The 19,445-nt window shown below is 41.4% G+C and overlaps 1 protein-coding gene across 1 annotated transcript in view; it reads left to right on the top strand.

The window, feature by feature from the left end:
• The first annotated feature begins 840 nt into the window (after positions 1 to 840).
• Positions 841 to 19,445, top strand: part of ADM2 (adrenomedullin 2) — a 40,124-nt gene continuing 21,519 nt past the window's right edge. Inside the window, exons 1-2 of the mRNA XM_082255652.1 lie at positions 841 to 938; positions 1,852 to 2,063. Of these exons, the coding sequence (XP_082111778.1) occupies positions 1,951 to 2,063 (113 nt within the window). The 5' untranslated portion in view covers positions 841 to 938; positions 1,852 to 1,950. The remainder of the gene's footprint in view (positions 939 to 1,851; positions 2,064 to 19,445) is intronic.

The following is a 19,445-nucleotide window of genomic DNA, read 5'->3' as shown; positions in this document are numbered from 1 at the left end:
TGGCTGCAGGGACCTGGAAGAGATAGCCAGCTCCTGGTGACATAACAAAGTAAGACAGAGACGCAGACGTGCAGCAGTTGAGCAGTGGACAGCAGCAGAACAACGCTGGATTCACTGGACATGTAAATATGTTTCTTGAGGAGATTAAATAAACAAAAAGTTTGTCTTTAAAGTGTTTGTTACCCCAACCCTTCATATTCCTGATATGTGTCTGCTGTACCATGTACATGTATGAGAAAGTCTACTGTTCTCTTTGTATTGCTTCCTTTGTGGGAATCCCTGGTGTTCCCGCTACTACCCTTGCTTTCCAATTAAAATTGACCACACTAAGCAGGAGCGCACATCGTGGGCAGTTCTCTAGCTATGCTGAGAACTCAGTATGCTCTCCTCCAATCAGACTTGTCCTGAAACACCCCCCCTGCACAGCCATTCACTGGGAAGCTCAGTGTGCCGCTGCTTCTCCTCCCCCAGCAATTATGCAGCTGAGAACAGAGGTAATGTGATCACTTATAAAAAAAAAAGGAAAAAAAAGGTATTTATAATGTTTTTTTTTTTTTTTATATCTATACAAAAATGTTTTGCCTTTCATTTCTATTTTAAGCTGAATGGGTTGTTTTACAAGGTGATCGTTTACAATCACTTTAAGTAGCCATCTGTCTGACTATGACCAGCTTGTGTTTAAACAATATGTCACTTATTATGTATATACTTGTAATGTTGCTGCATATATACTGTATATATCTAATGAGAATCCTGCTACTACACTAGCCCTTTATATCAGGATTACAACTGCAAATGGTTAAACATCTGAGCTGAAATTCCCCTCCCATTCCAGCATATATAACCCCGCCTGATATTCAGGAACGTGTACCTGTCCACTCTACTATTAGACATTACAGGAGAGCCGGCAGAGGGACAAGCTTCATACCCTGAGACAGGTTGGGACATCAAATCTGCAGCATTATTTAATCTTAAAAAACCTTTGCATGCATTAGATGGTCAGGTTATCATTCTACATTTAAAGTTGATTTGTTGTCAGGGGACACAGGGAAACTTTATTCATCTATGGAGAAAGTTTTAGAATTGGAGGACCAGTAATCTAAGGGACATAAACATAAAGATAACTTAATAAAAGTGAAAAGTGATAGCATGGTAATCTTGGGGGGTATGCTTGGTAATATTCTTTTTGCCAAAAAATCAAAAATACAGATTTTTTTTTTTTTTTTAATGAATCCTATACAATCAGAAAACACATTGTAATAACATAGAAGGCAGCTTTGATGAATTACAGGATAACAGGATATTCTGTCTGGTTTATGTATGTAAAGGATAAAAATGATTTTGTAAAACTTTCATGGGATGGTAGTGAATGTTACGTTTCTTGATTCTGTGAGAACAGCTGTACTCTGGATTGTTGCTTCATTCATTCTACTGTTCATAGACTACAATGCAAATTTAAGGTAGGGCAAGTTAGAATACAGTGTCTAATGTAACGATCAGTCCAGACAATGCTGGCAGTCTATGCATCTATAGTGACAAAAGATCATTCTTTCATTCTTTCATCAGTGTTGTAAAGATGAACTTCAATAGTGTAATAGTGTAATGTCAGATCAGTGGGCATTGAAATCATTTCTGATGTAGACCTCAAATCCATATCGGCTTCTCTTTTGGCATTTATCTCCACTAAAAGTTGTAGCACAGGTATTTTGGGTGATGCTTGCTGTTGTATTACATCTGAAAACTCAATAAGCTTGAAAGAAAGCTGGAAGGAGGCATAGGGTGATGCATGAACATGCGTAAAAATACTAAAAGACAATGATCATAGACTAATATCTGCTTTGTTTCCTTTAGTTTCAAGGCTTGCCCTCTCTGGCACTTACAATCCCTGTGGTCTGAGAAGTATTTGACGTTCCTGGAGCAGCGTTTTGGCTTCAAATAGTAGATCTTGCCATGAGGTCATGGATGGCCATGTCCCTGAGCTGTATCAGCCTCTTGTTTGTGCAGCAGCAGCCAGGAGCTTACTCTATGCCTTCACCTTATCTGTTGCTGCTGCCCACTCCTAGGTAAGGAAATTTGTATTATGTAATACTTCATACAGTTGCACATGATGTAATAACACCCATCCGAATTATTAAAAAAAATGAAATCAAGTGTAATTTTCACTGATATCTGGAATTTATTTATTTTAGGTACTTATATAGCGCCATCAATTTACGCAGTATTATACATAAAGTATATTGTAAATTCACATTAGTCCTTGCCCTGAAGGAGCTTACAGTCTTAGGTCCCTAACTCATATTTATACATACAAATACTAGGACCAATTTAGACAGGAGCTAATTAAACATCCTTTTTAGACAGCCAGCAAAACCCCGTATGCAGCTTTATTGATTTTTAATTACAACTACTAACAGCGTAATTACATCAAAAGTACACTTATATTCGTTGTTTGCCTCCTCCTTTAGTTTTCTCTCTCCTCTGCACACCTGCTGTAACTGTAGATCTGGATCACATTGGGAGAGTCCAATGTCTGATGTAATCTGAGTTTGAAAAAAGCTGGAGGCTGGCTATACATTATACAATATTCTTGTACAATTTTCATTTGAATTTACCAAAACCATATAATATGAGGTCAAACCTAAACACTTTCAATTTTGTATGCAATCAGGCAGGTCCTTCTACTACATAGTTTAAGGTAAATCTAAAGAAAATTGAATTAATAAAATTGTATAATGTATGGCCAGCTGAAGTTATAACATCATATGTGTAGGCTTTTATGTTTGCGGATATTGCAGATATCATATTGTGCAGGCGAGGGGTCTGGACAGTACCAAGATGAGGACGAGTTCTGATTTGCTAGTAGGAAGAATTTAGACTCCAGGAGAAGTGCAGGTTCAGAAAACTGTCATTCAATCTGGGAGGTAAAGCAACCACACTGTATGGGGGGGGGGGGCAGGGTTGGGACCTTGACTGAGCTGAATGTTACATCAGTGGTTGTATGGGCCATGTCTGTAGGCAACATTGCGAGACTAATTTCTTAGGAATGCAGCGTTTGAATAAAGCTCATGTATACGCTGATGTCAAAGCCACAGCAAACGTGACCTCCACCCAAAATTGTAACTGGGTGACTCACTATTAATCAGACCTTGAAAGTCATCATGTGCATGATGCAAGGCTATGGATATCAAAAGAACTTCTCTTGGAGAACCCCGTAACAGAAGATCAGGGGCAATCTTTTGCAGACTCCACAGGTTAAAGTGGCTCTCCCCACTTGCCAAAAGCATACTTTAATAGACATATTGTGCTAATATGGGCAGACGGACACAATAGGGGGAAAGCTACACACTCTGCATGGGTCACTGACCAGCACTATGCAATAGAAATGGAGAGATCTCTTCTTTTCCTTGATCTCTACACTGAAAGCCAGATAAATTCAAATCATATCTGCTTATTCTAAAAACACCGCTGTCTATGGGATTTAAGGATGAGACAAGGTTTTGACTCGCTAACGGGGCAGAAGACAACCTTTTGGCCCATATGAGCTGAAAACCATGAGGTTGTGTTTTACCATGGGTGGAATGATGATATTACATCTCTGAAATGTCCCTAATTCTTTTGCAGCCATTTTGGGAGAATCGGGTCCTAGCTGATTGTTGAACATATAGGCATAGCTCCCAACTTTTTGGGATGGGAACGAGGGATACCTATTAGCAAAAGTATGTAGGCAAAGGGCACACTCTAAGTCATGCACCTTTAAAGGAGGATTATAAAAAAATTAAATAAAAAAATGATTAGTTAAACCCACAAGTGCTTTTTTTTACCACTACTTTTACTTTATACTGGCTTTTCAAATTCACAGATGCAGCCATTTAAAACTTGGATGAAAGGTTTAACACTGGGAAACATTTTTGAAAGATGAAAAGTGCATTATGTATACATCTATATAGATCAGACCAAAATGAGGGATAAATAAGGAGGAAAAAGGGACAGAGGGACTTTGTTCCAAATCAGAGACAGTCCCTAAAAATCAGGGACAGTTGAGAGCAATTTATAGGTGTTATTTCTTCATTGGCCACTAGAGCGGACAAACTCCTAAATAATAGAGACAGCGCCCACATTTTGTCAGGGGAAAAAAGCATAAAAAACTATCCTACTGCCCCCCCCCCCCAATCTAATTGGATACACAGTATGAACAAATCACATGATATACCTGCTTTTACTATTTTTTGTGCATCTAAAATGTTTACCAAACATATGGATATGGATATGGATCCGGTGTTGAAACTGGATTGGTGATTTGAAGGGGAAGAAACCTTCTCCCATCCACTCAGAGCTGAAAGGCATTTTGCCTGGTTATGAGCATGACAGATGTCCCACATTCTTCAGCCATGGGGATACCAAGTCAATTGTCTGGAATGCTGGACTAGTACAGTTAGGCAGATTGGGTAATATTCCTAAATCTTTGCCAAGTATTGGGCTAAATCTCCAATTTTGCAGATATTTTCACTCATTTTATTTGTAAATGGATAAGATGAGTCCTTAAAATGAAACTCCAGGATTTATCTTTATTGTCAACTTACAATGAACCAACTTGGCATGAGGTGATATCCATATCTTATACATAGAAAGCCACTGCAGATGCCAAGAACCATTGTAGTAGCCCTCTAAATACAGTGATAGCTACAATCTTTTGGGTCCTGCATGAGCGGCTTACCCTCTGTACACTGCAGGGGGTCACTCACTTGGTACCGCCACCATTCAGAGAACATCTTGTATTTCTTCCAATGTAAACAAAGGACTCTCTGATTGGACGAGATTGATAGGATGGGTGGAGGAAGTCATAATCTATTCTTGCCCAATTACCTAATTTCTTGTATTCATTGAACAATTGCAAGGCATTTTCTGAATGGCAGTAGTGCCGGGCTAGTGACCCCCTGTAATCAGTTTGCACTGGGGAAGCCACTCGAGCAGGACCCTGAAGATCGCAGCTATTACTGAATATAATGTGGGCTACTACAGTGGTTTTTGGAATGCCCAGTGGCCCTCCAGACATAAGATATAAATAATTATATCATGCCAAGCTGGATCAATGTAAGTCACCAATTTGGCTCCATGCACACTAGCGTTTTGTTAAGCTCTCTGAAGCTATTAGCATTTTTTTCTGCTCCTAGAAGCTAAATAGTGTTATCCTATGTGTCCACGCACACTACTTCTGGCTATTAGGGTTTATTGAGCTTCAGCGTCTAGGAGAAGAAATTGTTTTTATAGAGTTTTTGGAGAGTTTTTCCAGCAGAAAAAAGCATTAAACGCTTCTAAAGGCTACTAAAACGCTACTACAAACAAGCCAGCACAAAAACGCCATTATCAGCTTTTTTCATCCAGAGTTTTTATTCTAGCGTTTTTGAGTTTATAAAAAACACTAGTGTGCATGGAGCCTAAAAAGGTAATTCCTGGTATTCTGCTTTGGCCTTGGTTCTTATTGTTGCTAATGTATTTGGATGGGGCAATATATAATAATTTACTGTAGTTATATAAATATAGTTAAATAAATATAGTTATATAAATTCTATTTTTCTTCCTTTAAAGCTGACCTATTGATGTTGATTTACTAAAACTGTTGCACTCGGAATCTGGTGTAAATGTGCATGGTAGCCAATCAGCTTGTAACTTCAGCGTGTTCAATTAAGATTTGGCAATAAAACCTGGAAGCTGATTTCTATGCTGGTTTCTATGCAGAGTTGCATCAGATTTTGGACTCTCAAGCAATTGTAAATAACCCCAATTGTCTAAATACAAGAGGCATGTGAATTCTTAGTTGAATCTTGGTGTGCTTTGTGTATTTCCTCCAGATCTGTGCAGTAATCCAGTGTGAATCTTTGTCTCTGTGCAGGAGCTTTTCTGTAATAAAGACCAGTCACTGCTGATCTCTCTCCTTGTGCAGGGTGACTGGTCTTGTCTCCGCCCCCTCCTGTAGTTTTTTGCAGGCAGTTTGTAAGTGGTGGAACCTGATGCATCCCTCCCACAGGTCTGCTCTCTGCACAGGCTATAATTAGCACAATAATGATGTTGCTGCTACATTTACAAGGTAATATCTGGGTTTACATAGGCATTTGGTAGTTGATTTTTTGAGAAATTTGTTTGGACAATGTAACCAAAGTTCAGCTTTAACTGCCCCTCTAATGCACAATTTTAGATGATGTTGTAAAGTGCTGCGCAAACTGATGGTGCTATATAAATCCTGTATAATATTAATCTTGTATAGACATTCCTTCAAAGGACCTGAACAAGATCCAGCATATGATATAGCTATGCCAAAAAATTGCTGTGTCCTGCCCTCTAGATTTCTGGCTGTCTGAAGCGTCTGATGCAATTCTGGTGCAATGTTAAATCTTCTTCTTTGAATGAAGAGAAAGCTTTAACCACAAGAGCATGTGACACACTGACACAGCAAGCCATCAAGTCAAATGTTCCTACACATTCTGTAACATGATAATGCTGGGGAAAAGAGGGAGGGTGTAGACTTCATTCACAAACTTGCTGCTGAATGAGATGCTCAGCTATGTGATGAAATATTATAGACAATGAAGCTTGTTCAGCTCGTTGGTGTCAGCAAAGGAAATCACTTTTATCTCTATTTTTCAGTGAATTTATTTAAAGTAACTACTGTTGAGCCAACAGTTTGGCCCAAGCATGAGTTCGGCCTGAACAGTGGCTGTTCGCCCATTTGGCAAACACCCGAATTGTGGGGGCATTTCACCATTTGTTCGGCCCGCCAAATGCTCCACAATGCACTGGGTGCCCCATAATGCATTGGAAGCCCTCATTGGCTAAAGCAATGAAGGCTTTGCCCAATCAGGGCACAAAACACTGTCAGCCATTATTGGAGAAAGTAATGATGACTGTGTCCAATCATGGGTCATTGCTCGTAGACCCATCTCACATTATAAAAGGTTCCTTCCCAGAGCAGCCATTTGCAGTATGATATTCAAGTGGAGAAAGATAGAACAAGGCTCTGTTCATTGCTACTAGCAAGTTAGTGTGTTATTTTGATTCTATTGTGTAAAGTGTTAGTGTAGTGTGAATATAGTGATAGTGCAGCGTGACCTTCCTTTTTTACTTTAGTGTCAGTTTAGTGTGTCAGGGCAGGTTTACTGCAGTATATTCAAGTGCATTAGTGCACTTTTACTGCAGTATATTGAAGTGCATCAGGGCACTTTTATTGTAGTATATTGAAGTGCGTTAGTGCACTTTTTTTTGTAGTATATTGAAGTGCGTTAGTGCACTTTTACTGCAGTATATTGAAGTGCATCAGGGCACTTTTACTGCAGTATATTGAAGAGCATTAGTGCCTTTTTATTGCAATATTTTGAAGTGCGTTATTGCAGTTTTACTGCAGTACATTTAAGTGCATTGTAGTGTGTCAGTGGAGTGTATCTGTGTAGTGAGTCCTCAAGTTAAATTGCACCAAACACCACGTTTCATTGGTGAAAGTGCATCCAAGTACATATTTCTTTCCCTGTTTCTATTACATTTTGGTAATAAGCCCCCCCATCCTGTCTCGGAGGCCAATAGGGAGAGGCAGACATTCCCATGGCACTGTGAAGGGGGACAGCAGCATCTGTATCCACAGGCAAAGGTGGACATGGTCTGTCCTCAGGCAGGGCACCATTTCCTCTGTTTAGTGATGTTGCCAGTGCTATCCAGCCACAGCATGCAGAGGAGGTGGTTAACTGGCTTACTAAACCATCCCCATCCTCCCTCAAGCTGATACAAGTATGCAGTCCACCGCAGCTGCCAGAGCGGCTTATTCTGCCACCTTGTCCACAGCTACTCCTGCCATAGCTCCAGCATCATGCATGGTGGAGTCAGCTGAATTATTTGAACACAGCAGCAGCCACTTGCTTTTTAATGATGCACAGGCATTACTTGATTCTGATGTTGGTTCTGAGGTTGAGGAAGGGAGTAACATGAGCCTACAGAGAGGGGAGAACACTTTGAAGAAAAAATTTTTTTTTCGTAGTTTCTTTTATAAAATATTGCAAATAAGTATTTTTTTTTCTTTACTGATGTGCGGTGATGAAGCTGCACTGATTAGGCTGCACTGATGTGCACTGATTAGGGCTACACTGATGTACATCTTGATGTACATCTTACATCATCTTTCTACTTCTACTACTCTCACACCAATTCCCTTCCCTTCTCACCCCGCTCTTCATTCAGTCACTATTACACGCTTCCTTAATCAGGCACAGCTATCAGTCGGGCTTCTTCTGTCTTTATTCACATCTATCACTTCATTCACAATTTACCACCATCCCATGACTCCCCCCTTTTTCTGCCTTTACTACTTCACTTCACCACATATCACCCCCACACCCATTCACTCAATATAATTTCCAAGCTAATATGTTTTGACATTCCCTTACCACAACTCCCTTACTACATATACCATTTACTAGCATTATGTTCTTCACAAAGTACATAGTCATGTAGATATTCTATTACTATACATACCAACTAAGTAGCCTTATATCCCCTATATAGTACATACTTATCTATTACAGTTAATATTTATACTCATTTCATATAGATATACTTTGGCTACTGTTATACATTTATCATAACCATAACCATTTTACAATTTTTTTTTTTTTTTTTTTATTTATTATCTCAGTCCCTCATCACATCCCCCTATTTCACCTCACTTCATTTTCTATCCTCACACCATTTTTATTCTCCTTCACCACACACTTCAGTTCAGTAACATCAAGTTGTATACCTAATACAATTAATTACCATTAATTATGGCCATTTACTCTATTCAGATATACTCCGCTTACCCAGCAACATTTCTACAAATTTACTCTATATGTGACACCTTCGCCTTACCCGCGGACCCCTCGTGCCCTCAGCTCCCGGGGGAGACATCAGGGGTTGCTGCCCCCACCCCCAGAACCAGTCACTGTTGGAACCACTGTGTAAGTGTTGGGGCTATGGGGACCTTGTTTCCCATTCCCCCCCTTTTTTCTCCCCTTCTCCCCCAATTTCCAGACTACCATCTAATGCAATGTACTTATACGCTTATACTCATTTACTTATAGATATGATCATACACCGACTCTGAAGAAGTGGCGTTAGTCCACGAAACGCGTCAGTCAATGGATGTTATGAAGTCATGCTAATACTCTGTACTACTGTTTCATTGCCATGTTGGTTCTTTTGAGATTGTTATTGTCGGGGTGTACATATGTACTTTATCACTTTACTGTTATTATACCATGCTAGCCTATACGTGCAATACATTATTATTACCCCCTTTTTTTTATGTATCAATAAATATGATATAACATTTTTTACTCAGTCATGTCTCTCATTCAAAGTCCCAACCTTTTTTGCATTGTCTCAATTGATATTAGGGATGGAGGCGCACGGCTAATCCCACCGTGCGTTTCATTTAAAGTCCCCCCTTTCCCCCTCCTTGTCTTACTTGCTTTTTAATGATGCACAGGCATTACTTGATTCTGATGTTGGTTCTGAGGTTGAGGAAGGGAGTAACATGAGCCTACAGAGAGGGGAGAACACTTTGAAGAAAAAAATTTTTTTTCGTAGTTTCTTTTATAAAATATTGCAAATAAGTATTTTTTTTTCTTTACTGATGTGCGGTGATGAAGCTGCACTGATTAGGCTGCACTGATGTGCACTGATTAGGGCTACACTGATGTGGCTGCACTGATGGGCACTGAAGTGGCTGCTCTGATAAGGCTGCTCTGATGAGGAAGCACTGATGAGGCGGCAGTGATAAGCCACACAGATGGGCACTAATAGGATGCACTGATAAGCTGCACTGATGGGCACTGATAAGCTGCACTGGTCTGCACTGATGGGGCTGCACTGATTATCAGGGCACTGATGATCAGTGCCCTAATTATCAGTATAAACAATGTACTGTCAGGCTTGTCCATGATCGGCTCTCCTTTCCTCACTCAGAGACAGCGCTGAGGAAAGGACTTCCGATAACCAGTAAGTCTGTTTACATGTAACCAGCTGTGATTGGACACAGCTGATCACCTGGCAAAGGGCCACTTACCGCGATCTGTGTCCAAAGGACGTCACATAGCTAGTCAAGGCTCACGAAAGATTGCGAGTCACTGAGAGCCTAAGCTGGCCACTCCCGCCCCCTCCATAGCCATGCACTCCAGTGAGCGAGGAGGTGGGGTGGGGCAGAGCAGAGAGCGGCGACTGACAGTCACCAGCTCTCTGCTCAGGGAGCTCTGAGGACCGAGTGATCAGCGGTGTTTGATCGCTTGGTTCTCAGTCTTAGAGCCAGCGGGGACAGATCCAGCAGATGCAGCATCAGACCGATGCTGCATCCACATAGGTAAGTAGGATTCTGAAAAAAAAGCAACCCAAACTTCTCTTCTAAGCTTTTGAAGGCCACATAATACATATCTGTGGTGGCAGGGAGGATGGACTTTAATGCCCTCTTTCCCGCACCTGTGCATCCATGGGCAGCAGAGGTTTCTGTGCTGAGAGCGTGCTCACTGCGCACCCCAAGCACAGAGATCACTGTGTCAAAACAGCTCCTGGTCTCTAGTAATAATCGAGAGCTGTCAGGACCCCTTCCTGATCATGTGACCACTGTGAAAGTCATCCACATTGGTCATGTAATCAAGTAGACCTTCTTGCCCCCAGGCGTAACAGCCCAGTTAAAAGGACTCTGGGGCTGGGCGGAAAGGAGTTAAATTAAACATTGTGACACAGTTACCCAACCAAAGACTACCAAGTTTAGAGGATAATGGAGTCATTACTTCAAAACTGGTGGAAAGGAACATCGAAGGTCATGTCAACAATACCCAGTATGTTTGCTTTCTTTTCAAAACCTATTGTAAAAAATGATTGGTTGCTCCAAGGAACCTTTCTGTTTTCCTTCCTTCCCTCATTTGTACATTAGCTCTGTTATCCCATGTGGATTGTTCGTATAGAACACAAAGCTAAAATACTGAAGTCTAACATTTAAATGATTCTGATTTATAATTTAGAAGTAAAGAAGCATGCCTCCTGTATATGAGTTGTTTAGTATCTCTTAAGCTGGCCACAATGTTGGCAGTATTTTAGCACTAATCTCTCAGATCAAATCAACCCCTATATACAGTAGTATGAGGATTCCTAAGCATTCTATCACATTTATATACAAGCATGTAGACCCTCATGCTATTTTCTCTTCATAATGAAATATAAAATACCAAATATGGCCACTAGGGGGAGCCAAGGAGAATAGGAAATACATATGTTTTTGTAACAAGAGATACAATATAATGTAACAATTCTAGGGAATGCCAGAGGTTATTAGTAAACAAATGTAACCATTGGCTACATTTAATTAAACCGTTTACCAGTAGGGTCAGCTTGAAAATGTGTATCTGTGGTCAAAAAGTAAAATCATATATTTATTTCCACATTGTGTTGTAATTACCTTTCACCTACTTCTATTATTCTGAATGATCTCGAAGTTTGTAATCTTACATTGTGAAGATTCCCACACATTTCCTTCCTTGAATTCTGTGTATACACTATGCCCTGTGATTGGGAACTGCCATGTTACATATTTCATAGAGCCTACCTTCTGAGCTATAGGGGTGCTGGGAGGAGCAGTTTCAAGAGGCAGTACAGGAATTGCTGCTTAAAGGCAGAAAGGTACCATGGGACCTGTAGTCCTTAGAAATCAAAAGTAAACAGCAGAGAAGCTGCAAAGGATTCAGGGAATCCAGGAAGTTTTGGAAAGAGATGACCATGACCAACAGATAGGCAGCATTCACAACATGAAAGGAGATTTGATTTAATGAGAAGTAAAGAGGAGTCCGCCCCCCAGGGAAAAGAAATAAAGTCAGCAGCTACAAATACTGTAGCTGCTGACTTTTAAATATTAGGACTTACCTGTCCAGCGTTCCCGTGATGTCGGCACCCGAAGCCGATTTCCGTATCGGCTCTCGGGTGCTGCCACCTCCATTCAGGGTAAGGGAACCCGGCATGTGTGAAGCACGCTGAGCTTTCTTATTGGCGCGGAGGCGGAGGAGGAAGGAGGGGGGCCAAACTTCCAAGGGACAGCGCCACAGGGCCGTCTCCAGGAAGTGGGAAAGGGTACCTGTCAAAAACAGGTACCCATTCCCCCCTCCCCCCTCCCCCCTGAAAGGTGCCAAAATGTGCACTTTTGGGTGGAATTCCACTTAAGCTTATTTTGCATTATCAATTACATCTTTGTATTGCCTCCTGAATACACGTCAGCCACTCATGTAATGCTCTCTGAAAAGTAATCCACCACAGATCACTTTTTAGAGACTACTACAAGTGTAACAAAGCCCTTAATTAACATTTTAGACCAAAACCAATTATTTGCTAATCCCCTTTATACTTTTATTAAGTTTGATATTTAAAAAACCAAAACCATCAATGAGTAATCAACATAAACCATTAAAAGAAAATATGTCATGAGAGAAATATGTGGGCTGCCATTGTTCATCGCTTTCTTATAATGCTTTTTGCCAGGTGTACATATTTCTCTAATGACTGGTTTTATGCTTCCACATCTTCTAAACTATAATACTTCTCCATAGGATTGTCAAAGTCTCTGGGGTATCTGGTTACTGGACAGCCAAGGCAAAGTGAGACATTGATGTGAATTTACTATAGATAGCGAGGCTGTTCATTTAGCAAAGTAAATGTTCATTGAGCTTAGTAAATAAAGCTGTATGCTTCATACTAAAAATGTATAGCATGTACAAGTATTTGGGAGAGGAATCTGTATGCCAGGTACTAGTATATAGAATTCTTGGACAAGTAGAATTTTTGTACATGTGCACAAATAGCTAATAGTTATTACTATAAAATTAGAAAAATTAAACTGTATATAAAATGCAGGGATTATAATTATAAAGCAGTAAACGTAACATTTACCAGTCACTGCAGGTGTATCTTCCTGGTGCACATGCTCTAACCACTTGCCGACTGCCCTACGCAGATTTACTGCGGCAGGGCGGCTCGGCTGCACATAATCACATAGATCTACGTGATTATGTGCACACAGTCTCGGCAGGGCTCGCACGCCGAAGCCACGCTCCCGCTGTGATTAGACACAGGGGGAGCCAGACCATGGGACGAGCGGGTACGATCGCCCGCCGGCCTCCCGCAATCTTTACAGAAACTGACAGAAGAGCCGCCTGCCTATATAAACAAAACAGGCAGCTCTTCTGTCAGACAGGCACAGAGAGATTGTGTGTTTCAGCTGAGCTGATCTCTCTGTGCCTGCCACAGAGCCCCCCCCCCACAGTTAGTAAGCACAAATAGGCATACATTTAACCCTTTTTTAACCCCCAATAATAATCCCTTCCCTGCCAGTATCATTTATACAGTAGCAATGCATATTATTTAGCACTGATTACTGTATTATTGTCACCGGTCCCCAAAAAGTGTCAAAAATGTCAGTTAGGGGCCCAATCTGATCGCCGCAATGTCGCAGTCCCACTAAAAATCGCTGATCGCCACCATTACTAGTAAAAAAATAAATAAATAAATAAAAAAGTCCAAAAATCTATCCCGTAGTTTGTAAACGCTATAACTTGTGAACAAACCAATTAAAATACGCTTTCTGGGAATTTTTTTTTACCAAAAATGTGTAGCAGAATACAAATTGGCCTAAACTGATAAAAAATTTTGATTTTTTAAAAATTTTTTATTTGGAATGTTTTATAGCAGAAAGTAAAAAATATTGTTTCTTTTTTTTTCAAAATCGTTGCTCTTTTTTTGTTTATAGCGCAAAATCTAAAAACCGCAGAGGTGATCAAATACCACCAAAAGAAAGCTCTATTTGTGGGGAAAAAGGACATTAATGGTATTTGAGTGCAGCGTCGCACGATTGTGCAATTGTTAGTTAAAGTAACGCAGTGCCGAATCGCAATGGCCTGGTCATTAAGGGGGTAAAACCTTTCCGGAGCTGGAGTGGTTAAAGGACAATGATTGATTCACCTACAGTAAAGTTTGGTAATGTCACATTCACTGCTTTATAAATATTTCCACTAGTATAGATATTCAAATTCACCCTAATTACTAACTTAACTGCATACATTGAGGCAAAACTGACATCTGAAAATAAGTAAATTGTATTTAAAGACAGTAATCTTAAGGACAGTAATCCTTTGGACACAGCTGCCTTGGAGGCTACCATAGTCTGGGCTCTACATGCAGTATACATGATGTGAGTCACACAATATACTGTATAGTTGTTGGCCATGTCTATAACAAAGATATATTACAGCTGGAGAGTGTTCGAGGCAGGCAGCACTTTTAGCTGGAGATGGAAAATGCGTGCTGTGCCAAAAGATTCGGCAAACAGAGTATGTTTAATCTAACAAAAAAAGACATCTTAAATGATATCTCATTACCATATCTCAAATGGAACTCCAAGCAAACAGCTAAATACACAGTTGGAACACGTACAGGATTTTTAGCTGTGTTCAGACAGTCCTGTGCCAACAGGACAATAAAAACGTGATTTGATCATGATGAATAATTGTCCAATGAGCAGACAGATGACATAAGGACCTGTGAAGTTGTAAAAAAACAGTGGTGGCACCTAGCTATGAAGTCTGGTAGAGGTGCGTGGATCAAAAGATTAACAGAACATAATTAAAATTGAAAATCCATTCTATATATACATACAGTATATACTGTACTATATGTTATACAGGGTACAATATAATGCAGGGTACAGTATAATACAGGGTACAGTATTATACAGGGTACAGTATAATACAGGGTACAGTATAATGCAGGGTACAGGATACAGGGTTTGTACATTTGCAGAGTGCAAGGCTCCAGAATGTCAGTTCTGAGCGGAGAAAGGTGGTTTTTCATCTTTCTCCTGGTTTTGTAATTCCCGAATCAGGGGCTGGAGCTCGGAGACTGTGCTATCGAGGGGGGGTTTAAGCCTCCAATCCAGTGTCTGGGGTTTTTTTCCAGCAACCAGCAGGCTAATTGGGCAGCTGTTCACAGCCCTTATAGTCTGGGACCCGACAATGGTTTAGGGCTCCACCCAAAAGACTGTAGGTCTCTGTGTAGGGGTCCGTCCCCAGGAGTCTGCATAGTCAGGGCCATCTTACCGAATAGGCACGCTGGGCAGTTGCCCAGGGGCCCCACTTGCCTGGGGGGCCCCACCTGCCCAGCAACCCAGCCCCAGCCAAGCATTAGTCTGATTCCCGTGTGCATCCCGCCACCGAATTTAGCAGGTGGCAAGCGCCTGTTGGCCCTGTGCTGCTGTCAGGCCACTTGGGCCATTGAGGGGGAGCCCACAAATGCAGGAATGCCTGTCCGCCTCCACGGGAACAGGCATACTCAAGACAGTCGAGTCTGACTCCCGTCTGTGTGTGTGTTCACTGGACCCAGCCCCCGAACTTGGAAGCTGTCATTAGCCTGGCACTGCTGTACCAATTAATATCGCCTTATTGATAATTTGCATTTTTATTCTCGTGGGTGATTGTGTAGGCAGGGCCCCAGTGCACTACATTGCCCGGGGCACCTTAATGCTCTTAAGATGGCACTGTGCATAGTGCAGGAGCAGATGGTAGAGGGCCAAGGTACAGAATGTATACAGAAGCACTGATGTGCTTTGTTTGATGGTCTGGAGGACATATGGTGGAAACCCCTGCATGGGACACTGATTCTCTATGTGAACTTTTTTCAGTATTATTAATAATAAGTGGGCCAACAAGCCCGTAAACAGCATTTCTATAGTGGACTGAACTCACTGAGAAGCATTACCATTGAGCGGAAACCCTAATTCCATCATAATTTATATATACACTTACCAGCCAATTTATTGGGTGCATCTTGCTAGTACCATAGTGGACTCACTTTTGCCTTTAGAACTGCCTTATTTCTTTGTGGCATAAATGTAACAAGATGTTGGAAACATTCCTTAGAGATTTTGGTCCATATTGACATAAAAGCATCACGCAGTTGGTGCAGATTTGTCGGCTTGACATCCATAATGCAAATCTTTTGTTCCACCACATCTCAAAGGTGCTCTATTGGATTGCGATCTGGTCACTGTGGAGGCCATTGGAGTACAGTGACCTCATTGTCATGTTCCTGAAACCAGTGATGAGATGATTTGAGCTTTGTGACATGATGCATTATCCTGCTGGAAGTAGCCATCAGAAGATGGGTACACTATAGTCATAAAAGGATGGACATGGTCAGCAACAATACTAAAGTAGGCCGTGGCATTTAAAGAGGTAGTAAACTTCCATCTTTAAGTTTTACCTATAGGTTTGCCTATATTAAGGCTTACCTATAGATAGTGTAAATATCTTCTAAACATGCACCGTTTTGGAGACCTTTACTAAGATAGCAGCCAGTTACGTCACTGGCGCATGCACTCTAAAGGAACGGCCACCTGTGCCATTTCTTCAGAGCAGTGTGCTGTGACTGGTGGTGCTCGCGCGCATGCGCGGGAGTGACATCATTGCGGCTCCAGCCAGTCACAGAGCCAGAGCCGCGAACCCGGAAGGAAGACCAGGTAGAGATGGACGCTGCCTTCAGCAATGGCATCCCTTTGTTTTCAGGGTTCAGTGTAACATAATGTGCTAGTATGCGATACATACTAGCACATTATGCCTTTGTCTTGCAGTTAAGAAAAAAAAAGTGCAGCGGTTTACAACAAAAATGCTCAATTGGGCCCAAAGTGTGCCAAGAAAATATCTCCCACCCTAATACACCATCCCCAGTCTGAACCTTTGATACAAGGCAGGATGGATCCATGCTTTCATGATGTTTATGCCAAATTCTGACCCTACCATCTGAATGTCACAACTGAAATCGAGACTCATCAGACCAGGCAAAGTTTTTTAATGTGTTGTGCATTCAGAGATGGTATTCTGCATACCTTGGTTTTAGCAAAAGGTTTTTGGAGTTATTGTTGCTTTTCTATCATCTCAAACCAGTCTGCCCATTTTCATCTGACATCAACAAGGCATTTTCGTCCACACAACTGGCCCTCACTGGATATTTTCTTATTTTTGAACCATTCTCTGTAAACCCTAGAGATGGTTGTGCATGAAAATCCCAGTAGATCAGCAGTTTTTGAAGTACTGAGACCAGCCTGGGATGGTCTGACTGTCACACAGCCCGCCTGGCACCAACAACCATGCCACGTTCAAAAGTCAGTTAAATCCCCTTTCTTCCCCATTCCGATGCTTTGAACTTCTGCAAGTGGTCTTCACCACGTCTAGATGCCTAAATGCACGAGTTGCTGCCATGTGATTGGCTGATTAGCAAGTTGTGCTACCATGCAATTGAAGAGGCGTACCTAATAAAGTGGCCGGTGAGTGTATGTTTGTATTCAGCATTTTACCTAATGTCAACTTAAACCTACACTATTTTACACCCCCCTCCCCAAAGAACTATAATGTAAACTGCGAATATAGGGTTTGTTATACTTAGCTGTCAGCAGCTCCGGATTGCGTCCAGCTGCTGGCACAGGAACACAGATGTGGCAGTGGGGTCATTTGGGGGCTGTTAAAGACAAAACTTCAGGTAGAGCCAGCTAGTCAGTGGCTCTGCCTACACTCAGTGCTGTGAACACAGGTCCTCTCCTATGACAGAGAGTAAGGGCTGAAATGCACTTTTGCGATGAGGTGTAATGTGGTGTAACTTGTAACGTGGCCATTGGCGTGCAGCACGAGCACGCCATTGGCCACGTCACCGCATCCCTGTTCCTGTGCCAGCAGCTGGCTATGTATGAGACCTATCACCTACCTGGCCAGCTTTGTTCTATGGTCACAGCATACGCTTTCATTTTTTAACATCAAATTGTAATAACAATACACACAATAGTTATATAATCCAATCCAATTCAAGCTTACCTGAAAAACCTATTTTTATGTTGTTGAATTTTGCCTGTCTGGCCACCTTTCCCACCCCCCTTGGATTCCCTGCATTTGAAGCTTCTCCTCTGCTCTCCTCTGCAGTTTGCTTTCAATTTCGAAGGACTACGTGTCCCAGGGTACCTTAAAACTGAAGGGAAGCTAAAAAAAACAAATTCTACAGCTTTAGTCACATCACTTACAAGTATTGGAGAATGCCCTGTGATGGGGAGAGAATCCTGGGACTGTTAACCATTGCAACACCGGAAGTACAGAGACAGGAAGAGGACAGACATTCCCGCAGTGAAAATTTCTACAAAATCCAGCTATTTACAAAATGTGGGACAAACTTTATTACAGCTAAATAATAAGGTGCAGGATTTTTTTAGCTAAACTCCAGTTTGTTTGTATAATGAAAACATGGAACCATTACTTATACTGTTACCTATGTTATTTAAATCTGACACATCATGTAGATTTATTCACTTTGATTTCAGGTTCAGCAATGCAGAAAATCCTGTTTTAATTATTCTTTAATTATCCAATCCCATATCCCTATCATTTGGTAAAAATACCCCCAAGGGCCATGGATATTCCCAGATAGGATATACAGTATGTTAAACCAAGAATGGGCCTGATTACTAAATTTTCTTTTATTGTGGTGTGGTGCTTCCACCGGCTTTACAATGAAGATCAGTGTGTGTGTGTGTGTGTGTGTGTGTGTGGGTATGGGAAGGGGGGGGGGGGTGCGATCAACGACTCTTTCTCATTTCTTGACTTCCCCCTTCTATTTTTTTTACTCAAAGGTTTTATTCAAGGAAGCTAGATTTTTACTTTTTCCCTTTACTTTATTGCTGTATATGTATTTCATTTACGGAGAGGAAGAATTGTAGTGTTTATGGACTAGCAACATATTAAACTGTGAGTAGGACAATAAATTACCTTTACATGACTCTTAGTTTTTGCAAAATGTGATTTGGATGGAGTGTTGCCTGGCTTGCACATAGAGCAAGAGGCCCGTACGATAGCAAAGCTAGCCATAGATGGGCCAGTTTTTAAAAAAAAAAAAACAGACTCCATTCCCCTATACACACAATCGAGGTGGATGTGGGAATCACTCCTGCTGATCTATTTAATTCTGACAGCACAGAGACTTCCCCACTGATTGAGCAGCATTTATCCAACAGGCAGGTTGTACAGAAATCGATTGGTAGGACTTTGTGTCAGTAACAAGAACAACAGCTAAGTACTTGGGGACAGAGGGGGTTGTAAATGTTCATATTTTACCTTAATGCCATGAATGCATACAGTGAAAAATGCTTAGTCTTCAGCAATATTCTAAGTAGAGGCGTAACTAGAACCTTCAGTGCCCCAGTGCAAGAAACCATGAAGGGCCCCCTGGACCCCTGGCCGGGGCCCTTCCCTTTTTAAGCCTGGGGCTCTTCCCACTGATCCTGGGGCACTTTACTCTTGTTGTAGGACCCTTTTACAAATTTTGCAGTGGGCCCCCTTCCTACCATCTTGGGGCCT

Source organism: Pelophylax lessonae, assembly GCF_965119305.1.
Source record: "Pelophylax lessonae genome assembly, chromosome: 4".
NCBI classification, from domain to species: domain Eukaryota; kingdom Metazoa; phylum Chordata; class Amphibia; order Anura; family Ranidae; genus Pelophylax; species Pelophylax lessonae.
This window is presented reverse-complemented; position numbering and strand designations above follow the sequence as displayed.